This window comes from Alligator mississippiensis, chromosome 13 (assembly GCF_030867095.1).
Source record: "Alligator mississippiensis isolate rAllMis1 chromosome 13, rAllMis1, whole genome shotgun sequence".
In the NCBI taxonomy this organism is placed as follows: domain Eukaryota; kingdom Metazoa; phylum Chordata; order Crocodylia; family Alligatoridae; genus Alligator; species Alligator mississippiensis.
The window spans coordinates 46,184,755-46,202,449 of record NC_081836.1 but is presented as its reverse complement, the minus strand read 5'-3'; the positions used below and the strand labels follow the sequence as shown (position 1 = coordinate 46,202,449).

At 45.6% G+C, this 17,695-nt stretch overlaps 1 protein-coding gene across 12 annotated transcripts in view; it reads left to right on the top strand.

Annotated features, from left to right (window-relative positions):
• DNAH3 (dynein axonemal heavy chain 3) overlaps positions 1-17,695 on the top strand; it is a 125,958-nt gene that overhangs the window by 35,573 nt on the left and 72,690 nt on the right. For all 12 annotated transcript variants that reach the window (XM_059716227.1, XM_059716226.1, XM_059716234.1 and 9 more), the window contains 7 exons: positions 1,246-1,441; positions 7,132-7,257; positions 10,080-10,275; positions 11,077-11,256; positions 16,230-16,366; positions 16,529-16,634; positions 17,333-17,511. In XM_059716227.1, coding sequence (XP_059572210.1) covers positions 1,246-1,441; positions 7,132-7,257; positions 10,080-10,275; positions 11,077-11,256; positions 16,230-16,366; positions 16,529-16,634; positions 17,333-17,511 — 1,120 coding nt within the window. The remainder of the gene's footprint in view (positions 1-1,245; positions 1,442-7,131; positions 7,258-10,079; positions 10,276-11,076; positions 11,257-16,229; positions 16,367-16,528; positions 16,635-17,332; positions 17,512-17,695) is intronic.

Below are 17,695 nucleotides of genomic sequence, written 5' to 3'. Positions count from 1 at the left end.
ATGTGGGGGGAGAAAGGAGCCCTCTGTATGGAGTGGGAGCCCTCTGTAGGAGTCTGCAGCCAGGTTGTTAATAAAACACATAGGCAGAAATAACATTTGTCATGTGATCGGCCCCTTAAAATAACTCTAAAGTTATGTCCAAACAGAAGAGTAACAGAAGAGCCCTTCTCTGATCACGTGACAAATTAACTCATTGTATGAGGGTTCAAATAAAGCTGCTCCTAAGTGGAGTGACTTCATTAATTTCTGTCTGCTCTGGCTGAAGCACAGTTTGACCTGAGCTAATGTCTCTGGATGGGAGGGGGAAAAGGCAGGGGGGGAAGGTCCCTTTTCTCAGCCCCACTGGAGAGCGGGGGGATGGGGAGGGGCAGTGGATTGAAGCCCCTTACCTCAGCCCCTCAGCTTCAGATTGCCAATCCTCCATCCTCCTAATCCAACAGCTAAAATCTGTTGGATTGGGAGGACTGATTTCTATGAATCGCCCTGAATTAGACCTGGGAGCTACACTTCTGTCTGCGCCTAAAATGTAGATTGAGGAATTCAGACCAGATCCCATGGCTAGGCTGCAACAGGGTTTTACTGTACCACTTCTAAAACATTAACTGGATTGCAGGCTGGATTCAGTTTCTTTGCAGGCTGGATTTGGCCTGTAGCCCATATGTTTCTAACCCCTGTACTGGGATGTGATTCAGATTTAGTAGTGTACAGAACCACATCCTCCCACTGAATTCACAGGAGATATGGGCACTCAGCATTTCACAGATTAGACCTTGAATTGACATATTATTCTTTTCAGGTATCTTAAAGTGGTAACCATCAGAGTCATATTTCTGCATCTTTCAAACATTTGTCAACATCCTCTCAATTCTCCTGAGACGCATGGAGGTATTGCTACCCCACCTGGCAGGTGGCATGCTGAAGCACAGTGTGATTAAGTGGTCATGCAGGTGGCTTGTGGGTCAAACTAGAAAAAAATCCCCTTTCTCCTGAGATGGTTCTTGTGCCTTAGCCACAAAAATATCCTTCCTCTCTCATTTTTTTTTGGGAGCATAGCTAATAATATTCTCATTCTCTCTCTTATTGCATTACATTACCATTACATGTCTTTTGAATGAATTTAACTAAATGATACTGCATAATGATGTGCATTTCAAATAGCACAAATGAAATATGAACCAATGTTTATATGTGCATAGGATTTTTAGTTATGCTTTTGGTCTCAATAATTTGTATGATATGTTATAGTTGATTACATCTTGATGGATCCAGCTGAGAGAAAGAGACTCTTCATTAGAAGTATCCCACGCTCTTTTCCTCAGAGAATAATCCGAGCACCAGTCCCATGGCATAACACTTACCAAGAAATGAAAGACTGGAATGAAAGCCATTTGTTCATAGTGAATCCCATGATGCATACTTTGCAACATCTCTGGTTTACTGAGTAAGATACCTTGTTTACTATATATTTGGTAGAGTAATTTTTCATTTTGTGTTTTACTTCAGTGCTTTTTTAGTTCTCACATTTCTCTGTGAGGGGGATGCAAGGCATCACATTAAAAGCAAGAACCATATTCATAGTTTCATAGTTGTTTCATAGTTGATAGGGTCAGAAGGGACCTGAGCAGATCATTGAGTCTGACCCCCTGCCGTGGGCAGGAAAGAATGCTGGGATCAAATGACCCCAGCAAGGTGATTGTCTAGCCTCCTTTTGAAGACCCCCTAGGTCAGAACAAGCACCACTTCCCTTGGAAGTTGGTTTCAGATCCTAGCTGCCCTGACTCTGAAGTAGTGCCTCCTGATGTCGAGTCTGAACCTACTCTTGATCAACTTGTGGCCATTATTCCTAGTTACTCCAGGTAGTGCTTGGGAGAACAGGGCCTGTCCCATTCCCCACTAGTCCCTCCTGGTAAGTTTTTATAGACAGCCACTAGATCCCCTCTCAGTCTTCTCTTGTGGCGGCTGAACAGGTTCAGGTCCTGTAGCCTTTTCTCGTAGGGCCTGCCCTGCTGCCCCCTGATCATGCAAGTGACCCTCCTCTGGATCCTCTCAATGCTGTCCACATCCCTTCTGAAGTGTGGCGCCCAGAACTGGACACAATACTCCAACTGTGGCCTAACCAATGTCACATAGAGGGGTAGGATCACCTCCTTGGACCTGCTTGTGATGCATCTGTGGAGGCATGACAAGGTGTGGTTGGCCTTCCTGACCGCGTCCTCACATTGGCGGCCCATGTTCATCTTGGAATCAATAATGACTCCAAGATCCCTTTCTGCCTCTGTGCTGATGAGGAGGGAGTTCCCCAGCCTGTAGGTATGCTGCTGGTTCTTTCTCCCTAGGTGCAGTACCCTGCACTTGTCAGTATTGAATCCCATCCTATTCTCATCCACCCACCCCTGTAACCTGTCCAGATCTAGTTGTAGCCTGTCCCTCCCTTCTAGCACGCCCACCTCTCCCCACATCTTAGTGTCGTCCAGGAATTTGAACAAGGTGCTTTTCACCCCCTTGTCCAAGTTGCTGATAAAGATGTTGAACAGTACGGGCCTGAGGACCGAGCCCTGGGAAACTCCACTGCTCACTTCCCTCCAGGTCGAAAATGGTGGTCCACCACTACTCTCTGGGTGCAGCCCTCCAGCCAATTTGCGACCCATCTGACTGTGTACGCATCAGTGCCACAGTTGCCTAGTTTTTTAATGAGAATGGGGTGAGAGACAGTGTCAAAGGCCTTCCTAAAGTCCAGAAAGACTACGTCCACCGCGACACCTGCGTCCAAGGATTTTGTGACCTGATTGTAAAAGGCAACCAGGTTAGTCTGACAGGAACTGCCCCTAATGAGCCCATGTTGGTTGTCCCTGAGCATCATCTCCCCTGCTGGTCCCTTGCAGATGTGCTTCTGGATAATTCTCTCAAAGAGCTTCCCCAGGACCGAGGTAAGACTAACAGGCATATAGTTACCTGGGTCCTCCTTCCTCCCTTTTTTGAAAATGGGGACCACGTTGGCCTTTTTCCAGTCCTCTGGCCAGAGCACCATGAGTACTTGTAAAGCCATGCCAGGGGCCCTGCAATGATACCTGCTAATTCCCTTAGCACCCTGGGGTGGAGATCATCTGGACCTGACCTGATGATTTAAACACATCCAGCCCCACCAGAAGTTCCCTAATTAGGTTCTCCCTGACCCTAGGCCTGGCGGTGCCTCTCATGAGTCTGTCTGGAACCCTGGGGGAGATGTCCCGCTCCCTGCTTAGAAAAATGGAAGCAAAGAATTTGTTAAAAAGGTTAGCTTTTTCATCTGGTGCAATCACCAGATTGCCAAGCATGCCCTGCAGAGGCCCCATATTACCCAGTGCCTTCTTTTTACTCCCTATGTATTTAAAAAAGGACTTCTTATTATCTTTGATCCTGGTTGCTAGTCCTAGTTCCATCTCTGCCTTAGCCTTCCTAACAACCCCCCCTATAGTCTCGAGCAACGGAGGTATAATCCTCCATGATGATAGCCCCTCCTTTCTACCAGGTGTATGCCTCCTTTAACTTTCATACGTTCCTGAATGCCTTTGGTGAGCCATGGGGGCTTTTGAGCACTTTTACCTGCTTTGATTCGCGTTGAGACTGTCACCCTTTGGGCAAGGAGGATCGTCTCCTTAAGAAACGCCCACTCGTCTTGGACTCCCAACTCCCCTACCCACCTACTCTCAGTGCCTCTCCTACTTATCTCAACTCATTGAAATTGGCCCTCCTGAAGTCAAGGGCTACTGCCTTGCTGCAGGCTTTTGACACCCTGTGTTGGATAGTGAATTCCAGTAGGTGATGATCATTATCGCCCAGGTGGTCGAGAACCCACAGTCCAATCACCAGGTCATTGCCTGTGGCCAGGACCAGGTCCAGCAAGGCATTTTCCCTGGTGGGACTGTGCACCTCCTGGGTTAGGTGGAGGATCTGTATCTCGGCTAGGAAACTACGTGAGCAGTCAGACCTGGCTGACTGTTCCTCCCAGCAGATGTCTGGGTAGTTTAGATCACTCATGACGACCACATCCCTTCACTTAACTGCTTCCGTGAGCTGGCTCGAGATCTCCTGGTCCAGCTCTTCCCCCTGGTTGGGTGGTCTGTAATAGAGACCTACTGTTAAGTCCCTTTCCCCACAACCCCCTTGTATTCTTACCCAGAGCACTTCAGTCTGCTCCTCCTCTGACCCCATTCTGTTTGTTGAGGACATGTATTGCTCTTTGACATACAGTACCACACCCCCGCCTTTCCTCCCCATTCTATCCCGCCTGTACAGTCTGTAGCCTCTAATGTTTACCGCCCAATCATGGGTTGAATACCACCAGGTTTCAGTGAGCCCTTCTATATCCGGGTTTTTGTTAGCTAGCAGGAGGACAAGTTCCTCCTGCTTGTTCCCCATACTACGAGCATTAGTGTAGAGGCATTTAAGGCCTCCTGTGGGTGCTTGCACCATCCCCTTGATCCTAGGACTATCTGGACTCCTGTCACTTAGCTGGGTACTTCTTGTGCTCATCACCTGTCTTGGTTGGGAAGTGTCCTTGTGTCCCACTGTGGCCCCATCCCCTGGTGAAGATACTTTAAAGCACACCATACAAGATCAGCCAACCTGGAAGAAAAGACACGCTTGACTTTAGGGGAGAGATGAAGCCCATCCCACCCGAGCATGCCCCCTGCAGCACCAACTCTGAAGCCACTGGTTGACCACTCCAATGCAGACCTCATGGCGCCGTCCGCGTCTACTTACCGGGAGAATAGAGGAGAATACCACCTGCGCTTATTGAATCAGGCTTTGTTTTTTCTCATGGTAGGACTGTGATGCCTGTGCTGTAATACCTGCCCCATGATAGCTGGGTGCTGTAATACCTGTCCCATAATAGCTAGGTTAAAAAGCATTGAGTTATTGAGTATGTTCACTGGCCTTCCCTGTAGTGTACCTGATCCTGAACTCTTGGTGAACTATGGCTTTTCACTCCTTCAACTATGAGAACTAATGTGGGATGGGGAGGGGAGCATTAGTGATTCCATGGGGAGCTCTTTTTTCCTTTTCCCTTGTGACCCTAAAATGCATCTACATGTTGGGCAAGAGGTGGAAAAATAGTTTATTCTTTTCAAAAGCTGTTTGGACACAAGTTTGGCAAGTAAGCTTAAAAATAAATGAAAACATAGGGCGCTTGTACATGTGACACCATTAGCATGTACACACGATGAAAATGTCACTTTGTGTGGCTTGATGGCATTACACTGTACACGTGCAAGACTTTTGTGGGTTTTAAATGACTTTGGATCATTGCAAACTAAACTACGTCTGAATGTATTTGAGTTTGCAATGTTGCAAATTGCAACAATACAGCTGTCAGCTCACCCTCTTGCTGCAGGAGAGGTGGCAGGCTCCGCAGAAAAAAAGGATCAGGCCCCTCGCCACTTCTGTCTTCAGCAAGCGCCTGTGGGGCAAGCTGCAAGCTACCAGTGGGCCAAACGGCCTCTGAGCTGTGAGAGGCCCCAATCCTTCCCTCTGTGGCAGCAAAGTGCCTACTGAAGGCAGAAGTGGTAAGGGGCCTGATCCTTTTTTCTTTTTTTGGTGGAGCCTGCCTGTGGCCAGGGAGTGAGCTGCTGGCAGGCCAAGCAGCCCCTGAGCTGTGGGGGGCTCCAGTCTTTCCCTCCTTCTGGGGCCGTCCAAGTGGGTTGCTAGCAGGCTGGGTGCTGCTCCAGCTTGGATCGAACAGTTCCCTGAGCTCACCTGTCCAGACAGCCCTGGGGGTGCTGCTGCCATGGAGAGAAGGCCTGGGGCCCCCCACAGCTCAGGGGCCATGTGGCCTGCTGGTAGCTCACACCCTGGCCACAGGCAGGCTCCACCAAAAAAAGAAAAAAGGATCAGGCCCCTCACCACTTCTGCCTTCAGCAGGCACCTTGCTGCCACAGAGGGAAGGACTGGGGCCCCTCATAGTTCAGAGGCCACTTGGTCCACTGGCAGCTTGCAGCTCGCCCTGCAAGCGCTTGCTGAAGACAGAAATAGCGAGGGGCCTGATCCTTTTTTTCTGTGGAGCCTGCCACCTCTCCTGTAGCCAGAGGGCAGGCTCTGGCTCTGACAAAAAAAAAAAACAAAAAAAACCCCAACAAAAAAGGATCAGGCCCCTTGCCATAACATGATGGAAAAATCGAAATGGTTTAGTCCTCAGGTTTTTAGTCTATGCCCCACCATTTCAATTTAGGGGCATAAAATAAAACCTTGGGGATTAAACCCCTGTCACATGTACAAGCACCCTTCTTACAACAGCTTCTGGATTTAGGCAGGAACATCTGTTTCGTATCTCCGTATAACTGAGGAATAATGGATGTGCTAATACCACTGAGACCAATTCTTATGTCAGAATACTCCGTTCTTGAGTTAATATTCCTAGATGAGATGACTAATAGCTTTTGGCTTCCCAACCTAATATCTGAAAAAAGCCTGGGTTTTAAGAAAATGGGTGCTCATTTTTTTCTGAGAATTAGGTCCTCTAGAGTGCCTCCATTTGGGCATGGAAAATGACAGGTCACTTTTGAATTATGAACTCCCATTTTTTTCTTGTGGCTTTAAGTTTAATATTTATTACTATTAAAGCATTGGTTTTTGTGCAAATATTTGTACTTTGTGATAAGGAATCTAAAAAATTGATTTGGGACTTAATTTATAGAACCTTGCAAACTGTGATGTGTGTCTTGTGATGCACTGAATCACAATGTATGAAAAATTGACATGATTTTGACTTTTTCTCTTCAGAAAGGAGCCAGGGCCCACACTTAGTTCTATTTTTGTTACTATGTGATATGAGGAGAAGCAGCTGTCCCTCTGCATGTTTGTGTTTGACCAGGTGGAATAATGAATCTAGAAAAAGGGACAGAAAAACCCCAAACTAATTTTAAGAAAAAGTTATTGTAACATGAATAAGGGCAAATGCAAAATGAAATTCACGCAGTCCTGAATGCTTTTTTTTTAATAGCAAAAGTGTATTAAAAATATGTAGAGCAATTTAGGAGAGAAATAGCATGCATCAAGTTAACTGCTTATAAGAGCTTCTCCTGTTGCATTTGATTTACTTTCCTTTAATTTGAACTCCTCTCACCATCTACATTTTTACTTTATTTTCTGTAGATTTAGTGACCTAAGATTTGTTCGTACAGAAGAAATGCTTTTGGGTGAGCTGCCGCTGTTGCCCGATGAATTTGAAGAGTTAATTCAAAGGCATTGTATGGAAGCTCGTGATATTCTTCAGAAGAAGTCAGTACTATGCTTAGGACTGGTAACTAAACAGAATGTTTTTAGGATATGAAGGCTTAACTTGGTCAGTAACTACAGAGAAGAAATCCTTTATTAAGTGTGTATTCCCATTTGTTCCTACAAAGTGTTTGCACATGCAGTTTGGAGGGATTACATGCAGTAAATGTTACCAATGCTCCACATCCTTCTGCTTTCTATCAAGCAAACTCCTGATATCTTTTGTTTTAATGAAATATTCAAAGAAAGCACTGGCAATTTTTTTGGTAGTAAGTATTGCCTGATTTGCTTCAGTATATTAGCTGCTTGCATAAGCAAGAAGTCAGGTGCACATTTTACTGATTTTTTAGATGAAAACTCACACCTGCATGTTCCAAAGGGCCATGCCCATTTGCAGTAGTGTCCATACTTAAATAATTGACCCCAAATCCTAAATGAAGCCATGCACATTATATTTACATTGGGTCTGATGTCTCTAGTATTTAGAAACTGTTGCTGTTTTAAGTGATCAACCTAGGCTAAAAGCAGTAGGCCAAGTTGTGCAGTCAACAAGTTTTTGTCAGAAGAAGCACTTGTCCTGTAATGTATAACATCCCCATTAGGATGTTTATTAGTCAGAGTATAATATAGAACATATTTAATTCTTTAAAAGTGTCAAAATCTTTGTCCTATTAAGTTCAGTGGGGCCAGGATTTCACTTATTAATATCCATGATACAGACTTTAGTTGTAGGATAACAATCCCTATCTACTACATGAGGGGATTCTGGTTAGCTGATTCCCATTGACTTGAGTAGCACACTGTTGGCTTTTAAGTACCTGATCCAGAGCATACTGTCAATAGAAAACTCGCATCAGCTTCACTTAGCTTTGTATCAGGCCTTACATCCTGAGGCATCTCTACTACAGAGAAAATAAATACTGAAGCACAGACAAACATTTAATTTTCAGGCTGGTGTCATTGATTATGTGGCAAGATTCTTTAACCATGTCTGCATGTGGAAGCACGTGCTACTGTAGGCTTTTAGGAAGCTAGCCCAAGAGAAAGGAAACCATCTCATTAATGAAGCTTTCCAAGTTTTTGGAACATGGGATTTGTTGTCAGGTCAGAATTTATTTGCTACATTGGTCTTGCCTAGAGCTGTGTACTCAGGAGTAGTTTAGAAACATAAGCAGGCTGAGAACCTTGTTACTTCAATCCTGTTAGAATGAATTAAGCAAAGACATGCTGGGGACTCTTGGGTACTCAAGGTTCCCTTCTGAGCTGCAGGGTTTTTATCTGAAACTGGTAATGTTAATCTGAGCTGTTTGGTCTCCCCTGTGTGAAGCCTTTGAAATTGGTAAATCTTAGACTGAATGGAGGAATAGCACTTCTATTTTATGCTGCTCACAGAGGAGTGTGAAGGCAGAGCTGGCTGTGAAGAGAATACAAATGCACCTCTTTTCAAATGGATCATTTCTCTCTCCAATTCACTACAACTCTTGCTTGAGTTCTGTCTGTTTCAAAGGGTTCACATAAAAGATGTGGACAAGCTCAGGTTGAAAATACAGAGCAAATATCTTTGTATCTCCTGGGTACTAATGATAGAAGGACTAGCTAGCTTTTAGAAACAAATATTAAACCCAGAGGACTGTGGCCACATACATACACAACTACCAAAGCAAAAGCCAAAATATGTGATTGCTCCTGGGAAGGGAAAAGAACTATTTAAGCTAAAGGACAATGTTAGCACAAGAACAAAAGGGTATAAATTGGTCATGAATAAATTTAGAGTGGAAATTAGAAGAGGGCTCTTAGCCATCAGGGCTAAGTACAGACTGTCAAAAAGCCTGAGGCTGAATCAGTGTCTTTGCAGTTTAGCCTAAACTGCACAGATTAAATTGAAACAGAAGTGAAGAGACATTTACCTTTGGCTCAGGAAATGCAGCCAAATGCCTGTAGTGGCCCAGGCCAGAAGCTGGGGGAGGGGGGGAGGGTGCTACAGCTCTGCTCTCTGGCTGTGTGTTCATTGTTTCTTCCTGATGCCCCTGAGGTCTCTGGGATTTGCAGTCCAGAATTACAGCAGCAGGACTCTGCAGGGTTACTCATCACTTCGTCTTCCTGGTTCCAGGTGCCTCTGGTCTTTGTAGTCCACAGTTGCAGCCAGCAGTAAGTTTGGGTGGGGGAAGGGGTGTTTAACCCCCCTCCCTGGCCTCAAACCCCAGCCGGCGTTTGCCTGGCGGGGTTGGCAGTTCCCCTCGCTGCAGACTGGGCTGCATCCTCAGCTAGGCTTTCTCCCCTCACCTCCTTGTCAGCCAGCCCTCACTGCTCCAGCTAGGGAGCATAGGTGTGGGGCCAGCCCTGTTCTCTGGAGCAGACAGCATAGCACAGCCCACGGGTGAAAAGCATGCTGGGATGCTGGGGGACTGTGATTTAACTTGAATCAGGAAGGGATCTGGGATAGAAGTTTCATAAACCAGTTTGACCCAAAACAGTTAAGTCTGATACTGCTGAATCTTACAGGGCTGCACTGTGAGCGCTTCTGCTGTGGTTTCAAACTTTGCGACTTCTGAGCTGTCAACTGCACACCTTAGCACCCATGCCACCCCAGTCCACAGATTATAGTGGTTAATCTCTTGGTATGCATTGAAACCAGTGCCAAAAAACTATCCTCAGAAGGCATCCGAAGCACCAACAATCCTGTTTTCTAAAGGTTTTTGGGACGGCCTCTGCTAGGAGTCTGTTTCACTGGTCCTTTAGGTGATGATTTAGCACTAGTTTCATGGCATGCAGCGGGTTCAATCTGCAAGGTTTTAAAACAGGGTCTACTTTGTTTTTTATGGTAGGTGGATCCCAACCTGTGCATCCCTCTTCATTGATCAGAAAGAGAAGTGGCTTCATTTGGCACCTCAGAACGACTATGATTCCCCTCAACAAATTGAAGAATATTTTGCTTCTGTAGCAAATCTCATGTCATTACAACTACGTGAAATGGTTGTTAACTCTTTAGAAGATCTCCTTGCATTTTTTATGATACACAAGGTATGTGGAATGAAGTGTTGTGCTGCTGTTGCTTTTCAGTATGGTGTTGAAAAAATGATTTAAGCAAATGTAAAATGAAATACTTTAAGGGTTAAATGTCCTAGATTCTCTTTGCTTTCAGGAGATATGCCTTAATTTTGTACAGCAACCCAGGCTTCTTGTGTGATCTAGAACAATTCATATGAGTAAGAGATTGCAAAATAACTACCATAAATAACAAGTTCCAGAAGCTTCCAATTATACCTGCAATGAGTGTGCATTTGTTTTCTTTTATTATTTTGATAGGCCTTGATCCAAAGAGTGTTAAGTACGCGTTTATCTTTAAACATCTGAGGTCTCATTGAAGTCACAGGTTCTCAGGTTCCTGGGATCAAGCATATAGACTCATAGGTGACTAGAACTATTTGCTTAGACATTTATTAATATGACTCAGTTTTCCTTGGTGCTAGGTGCTATCCAGACGTTTTGTGTGCTAGGGGGTTCATGTCAGACAAGTAAAATTGTTCTTTTAAAAAAGAGAATAGTTTCTTAGGAGTTTGATTTTATATAGTGGTCAGTGCTGTACTTCCATTGAATCATTGAACACAGAAAGCAGTGAGGCCCGGGTGTACTGAAAGGATATAAGTGCCTAATTCCCATAATTTTCAGTTAAGAGTTAGGTGCCAAAGTACTTTTGGGGATCTGTACCTGGAAAGATTGGACTTCAGATCAAGGTAAGTGAAAAATACACCAGTGGTGCAGATTTGTGCACTATCTTGATTTCATAAGCAAGTATCCTTTTCTTTCCTTCTTTTTCTTGAGGATGGGAATGACTTTAGAGAACCTTATCAAGAAATGCAGTTCTTTGTACATCAAATACTAATCATCAAACTCAATGTGGAGGAACCGAAAATTGTGTTTGAGCCACCTATGAAAAAATGTTGGGATTTAATCTACCGTTGCTTCATGGAGATCTTGCGGAGTTCAGAGGAACTTCCAAAGGTACAGAGTAAAATAAAAGAGATGGAGTGTACTATCATGAGGAATGTTCGGGTAGAAACCATTGACAATATACACAGCAAATGGAGGAGTGTGTTATAAGTGTTATCCATGGTATGATAAGCCTTTTCAATGATTGCAGAAAAACATGGAAAGGATCCCTGTTTTTATTTAAGCTACTTTATCACATATTTGATCTCATGTATGGTTCACACAGAAGAAAAATGTGTAGGCCAGTGAAAGTATACCTTTGCTTGCTGCAAATTTTCTTATGGCAACTGATTTTTCTATCAATACTTTAAATGGGGACACAGTGGTAAAGAAGCTATGGCATCTTGCTCTGGTTACAGAGGTGCACATTCGAGCCTCTCAGCACACTTGTACAGAAGGCCACAGACCTCCAAACTGTACCTGGGCACCTGGGCATGCAGACTGAGGTGTTAAATGAGGTCAAATGTAACATCTCTGTCTATTTCATAGATTTCATAGATTTCATAGACATTAGGGCTGGAAGGGACCTCGGAAGATCATCGAGTCCAGCCCCCCGCCCAAAGGGCAGGACGTCAGCTGGGGTCATAGGATCCCAGCAAGATAAGCATCCAGTTTCATCTTGAAGGTGTTCAATGACGGCGCTTGAACAACCTCCGGTGGCAGGCTGTTCCAGACCTTGGGGGCTCGGACAGTAAAGAAATTCTTCCTTATGTCCAGCCTGAAATGATCTTGTAGTAGTTTGTGACCATTCGTCCTCGTCATCCCTTGGGGTGCTCTGGTGAACAAACGTTCCCCCAGATACTGGTGGTCACCCCTGATAAACTTGTAGGTGGCCATCAGATCACCCCTGAGCCTGCGCTTTTCCAGGCTAAAGAGCCCCAGGGCTCTCAGCCTGTCATCGTAGGGTCTGCTTCCCTGACCTCTGATCATGCGCGTGGCTCTTCTCTGGACTCTCTCAAGCTTCTCCACATCCTTTTTGAATTGTGGAGCCCAAAACTGGACGCAGTACTCCAGCTGCGGCCTCACTAAGGCCGAGTACAGGGGGAGAATGATGTCCCGGGATTTGCTTGAGAAGCATCTATGGATGCAAGCCAGCGTTTTGGTCGCTTTACTAGCCACAGCATCGCATTGCAGGCTCATGTTCATCTTGTGGTCAATGATGACCCCCAAGTCTCTTTCTTCCATAGTGCTAACCAACATAGCACTGCCGAGCCTATAAGGATGCTGCGGGTTTTTTTTCCCAAGGTGGAGAACCTTGCATTTATCGGCGTTGAACACCATCAGATTCTCATCCGCCCACTTGCTGAGCCTGTCCAGGTCAGCCTGTATCATCCGCCTGTCTTCTGGTGCGGATGCTTTGCCCCAAAGTTTGGTGTCATCAGCGAACTTGGCCAGTCTGCTTCTGACTCCAGTGTCCACATCGTTAATGAAGATGTTGAACAGTATGGGTCCAAGGACAGAGCCCTGGGGGACCCCACTGGTCACAGGACACCACGATGAGTGACTTCCATCAATTACTACCCTCTGGGTCCGACCCCGGAGCCAATTTTCCAGCCAGTGGATCGTGGGGGACCCAAGGCGACAATTGGCCAGTTTCTCCAAGAGACGATCATGGGACACCAGATCGAAGGCTTTTTTGAAGTCAAGATATACGACATCAATCTCCTCTCCCTTGTCCAGGTGATAGGTCACCTGGTCGTAGAAGGAAATGAGATTGGTCAAGCAAGACCTACCCGCAACAAACCCGTGCTGGCTATCCCTTAAGATGTTGGCGTCGGCCAGTCCATTAAGGATGGCCTCCTTAATAAACTTTTCTAAGATCTTCCCCGGGATAGAAGTCAGGCTGATGGGCCTATAGTTAGCCGGATCCACTTTCCTCCCTTTCTTGAAGATAGGCACCACGTTGGCCTTCTTCCAGTCTCCGGGCACTACACCAGAGCACCAAGAGTTTTCAAAGATCCGCGCTAGAGGCTGGGCTATGATGCTCGCCAGCTCCTTGAGTACCCTGGGGTGAAGATTGTCAGGGCCGGCTGACTTGAAGGTATCCAGCTTCTCAAGATGTTCCTTCACAAAGTCAGCATTAATGGAGGGCAGGGGATCACCCTCACCCGGACTTCCCGGCCCTGTAGCAGGCACGGGCATCCCATGGGGCTGATGAAAGACCGACACAAAGTACCCATTTAATAGGTTGGCTTTTTCCTGGGTGTCAGTTGTCAGTTGCCCCATCTGGTTCAGCAGGGGTCCAATGTTGCCCCTGCTTTTCCTCCGGCTCCCCACATATCTGAAAAAGGACTTTTTATTGTCCTTGATACTCAAAGCTAGCTGGAGTTCAGTTGCAGCCTTGGCTTTCCTGGTCTGCTCCCTACAGGACCGGACCAGTGCAGAATAATCCTCCTTGGAGGTGATGCCCATCCTCCATCCTTTGTAGGCCTTTCTTTTTAGCCTCAGGAGGTCTGCCAGGTCCCTGGAGAGCCAGGGGGGCTGCTGTGCCCTCTTGCTGCCTTTCCTCCAAGATGGAATAGACTTAGTTTGTGCATTGAGGATCGCTCCCTTGAGGAGCAACCATTCTTCTTGAACTCCCCTCTCCCTGTGGTCACAGTCCCTTAGGGCCTCACTGACAAGCTACTGGTCTACTGTTAGCACAAAAATTTGCCTGCTTAATTCCACTGAACTGAGGGGCCATTTAGAGTCAGGTAGACCTTTGACATGTTTTGATTCTAAACTGGAGCATTTTTTATTTTTCATATATGTTGGTGTGACAGACTTGGGGAATCTGCCCCAGCATTTGATGCCAGCATTTGATGCCAGACTTGGGAAAACTGCCCCAGCATTTGACTTGCTTGCCCTCACTCCCTGGCCTCTCTCACCTCCTGTCTCTCACCTGCCCCAACTTGATCTTATGATATTTAACTTGGGAAGATGCCTCCAGAGGCCAGGGTAGCCTCCTCCTTGGTGTCCTTTTTGTCTAGCCCTCAAAGCACCTCTGCCTCCAAACTCCAATCCTTGGGGCTTCACTTCTTCAAACTCTGTGGGGTGTAATTCACCTTTAAGGTGATCCTGGCTGTGCCCTAGGGGCTAGAATAAGGGATCTACTTAAATGGCGGTTTTGCGATTTTTCTGGAAACTGCAAAACATGCAATTTCTGCAATCACTGTGAAAAATGGTGTTTCTGATGATTTTGCATGGAATCACCCCCCAAAAATAAAAGCTTGCTGTAATACAAAGAAAGCACAGCAATCCCTGCAACCATAGAGCACATGGTTTGGGAACTGAGTGTCTGAACTAGTGGCGTAGGCTCAGTGAAGGCACCAGTCGGGAAAGTGAGAGGGTTTTGGTGCCATCTTGTAAGAAGCCAGGTGCAAAGCTGCAGTAATGCTGTAGTCTGAAGATGAGTGATTGGCCATCGCAGCCAATCAGTGGCAAGGGGCAGGGCTGCTGGGGCCCTTTGACTAATCAGCGGTGTGGGAGGGGCTCGCTGCAAAAAGACGGTGAAATTGGCTCTGCATGCCGTGAGCAGCCCGTGAAAATCCCTTTATCTTGCCATGATTTAGGAGGTCTCTAGCTATAACTGTGGCCTCCAACCATCCCCATAGCCATGTTCATGCCTCACAGATATCAGTTACCACTTGGACAGGGCCTCCTTGCCCAAACTGACATTGGGTCCCTCAGGCCCAAAAGCCCTCGTACAGACTTCAGCCTTCCTAGCTTTGACTATTTTTCTCTGGCTGAACCCCCTCAGCCCATGATCGCTGCTGAAGACCTTGGGCTCTTGCACCTCAGCTCTGGCTTGCTCTCTATACCAGCCCCTGGGGTCCTTGATCCCAGCGAGGCTGCTCTTGCTGTCTGTGCCAGCCCTTGGGGTCTGAAGCCCCAGCAAGGTGACTGTCAATACCAGCCCTTGGTGTCCCTGACCTCAACAAAGCTGTTCTTGCCCTGCACTATCCTGGGGTCTGTGGCCCTTACAGGGCTCTATGCTAGGTGTTCCTCAGGTACCCTGTGGCCTCCACAGATCCTCCATAGTCACAGTCCAGTCCTCCAGTGTTTGAACTTAAACATAGAAGAAATAACTAGAAAACAATGCAACTCATTCAGACCCCACCAGGGCTATACCAGTTGCCACATTCCTCCCCTAAGGAGCTGACTTGATTCCCCAGCTCACAGGGTACCTCCTTTTTCCTGGCAGTCAGCTGTCTTTAGCTCCTTCCCCTGCAGCCTGCTGGCATGGATTGCTAGCCCTAGTCCAAAGGCTGGGCTTATGTACAGCTAAACCTTGCCCCCTCCAGTCATCTGATTGGTGTTCTTGAACATGGGCCCAGGGGTTTCTGTTCAGCCTACCAAGTTGTTGGGACTCTCCTGTCCTGGAGTCCTCCTTGGTTACCTAGCAGTTCCTGCTGTTGCAGGCTTTCTTCTGGATGCTTATCCAAAATGCAGCTGACCCCAATTCAGGTATCCTCTCTTAAAGTAACAGGGGGCTCTGGCTCTTTGTTACAGCTGGGAAACTATGAGCATTTTTCCTGCATTTTATTCCTTCAGTTGTGGAATAGTGTCCTTTGGGCTATCTTTATGTTCGTAAATGAAATGTCAGCATCGTACACCCAGTTTTCAAATACACGCTCCAGCAGAACAGCCAAGTGTTCCCAGTGGTATTTAGAGATCGACATGTCAATGCCTAGGTGTACATTTTATGCCTCTCAGTGCTATTTTGAGTGACCAAAAGTGATGTATGAGCTGTTGTGGCCCAGACCTAGTGTTCTAGGCTTTCTCTGATTCTGGCCCTGAGGTGGCAAAAAGCACTGAAGACAGCTTCAAGTGCATTTTCAGTGTTGAATTATGGATCATACTAGTGTGGCATGGTACTGTTTCTCCCAGATCACTAGTAAGTAGAATTATACACTTTTTTAAATGATGGTGTGGGTTGGTGAAATGCCTTCTCCTATTATTATGAAGTATGTATCACTTTATTTGCATTATGGGGGTCCTTTTAGGTAGAAGTTCAAATCTTTCCAGAATTAAAAAGGGATGACCACATTCTTCGTACGGTCAGACCAGAGGAATCTTTGGTTTCAGAATATGTGAATAAAGCTGCAAGGATATTTGAGAACAACACAGTCGGTCCACAGAAGTAAGTTTTGGCTTTTAACCTCTTGCTAAACTAAATCCACTATATGATAAAATTGTGTATAAACAATTAGAGTTAGTGCCATTTGTTGAATGCTTACTTCCAATTGCGGTGAGTCCTAACACTGGCATTTTGTTTTTATTTTTATGTTCTTTTGTGTTTTAGGTACTTAAATGTGTACAGGAAATACAGTGATCTTTTGAACAACAAGGCAGAGCAAGAGGTTACTAATTTTTTGAAGGAAAGCCATTCCTTAGAAGCTTTCACCAAGGTAACATATTATACTATTCACACAGCAATCAACCTCTGCACAGCAGTACAGAGATGCAGGTGACAAGTTTCTCATCCCAAAGACATCCCCGGTTGGACTAGACTATGATCTCTTGAGGTCCCTTCCAGACTTACTTATCTATGTTATATGATCTAAGAGGTTTTACTTTAAGGGCTTGATTCATCCTTGGAAGTGGAGGGTACTTGCAGTAATTTACATTCCCTCTGTCCACAGGGAAGTTATGCTAATAGAACAGATGATAATACTGTTTTCTATGCATTAAGCTGAGGAAGGCAGTTTGTGTGCCAAGAAGAAACCCACTGCAGAGGACTATGTAGGTCATGCACTGAATTAGTACATCTCCTTGATTCTTCCTTGCCAGCCTTACTCGCGTTCTGAGCTTTCCTGGCTGAGCTAGTCCCTAGCTAGGTGCAGCCTGCAGGCAATATGAACCACTGTATCACAGTGAACTCTTTCTACAGTTGGGGTTCTTCAGCCTGGTTCTGTGGTGGGGGAGAGCTGAAACCTAAACATGTAAATATGGGTTATTTCTTATTCCTGTGGGTTATTTCTGTGTTAAATGTATTATCTACTTGGTGGGTTGCAGCTAATTTTTTATTCTTTTGTAGCATTTGCCCCCCCACTCCCACCCCATGGACTCTAAAGAAACTAATAGGATTATTTTTCCCCTTTTGCAGAAGATTAACAGTTTAACAAAACTGAAAAAAGAAATAGCCTCCATGCATATCACTGTCCCTCTCGCCATGTTCTGCCTGGATGCTTTAAAGCTGAATGAGGAACTTTGCAGTCGGGCCCAAAATCTTAAAGATAGGCTCATTGAGTTTGAAGTGGATGAAAACAGAGAATTAAATAAAAGGTACATGTATGCTAGATTGCTTGGCTACCACTACATTTTGGGTTGATGTTGTATATTAGTGCCTAAGGGACCTTCACCCCTCTGATGGATTTTATATTGTTAATCAGATATGCATGGAGGATCCCAGGTTGTGTATTTAAAATTGAAGAAAGGAGGTCTTTAATTTTTTTACAAAACACTTAAA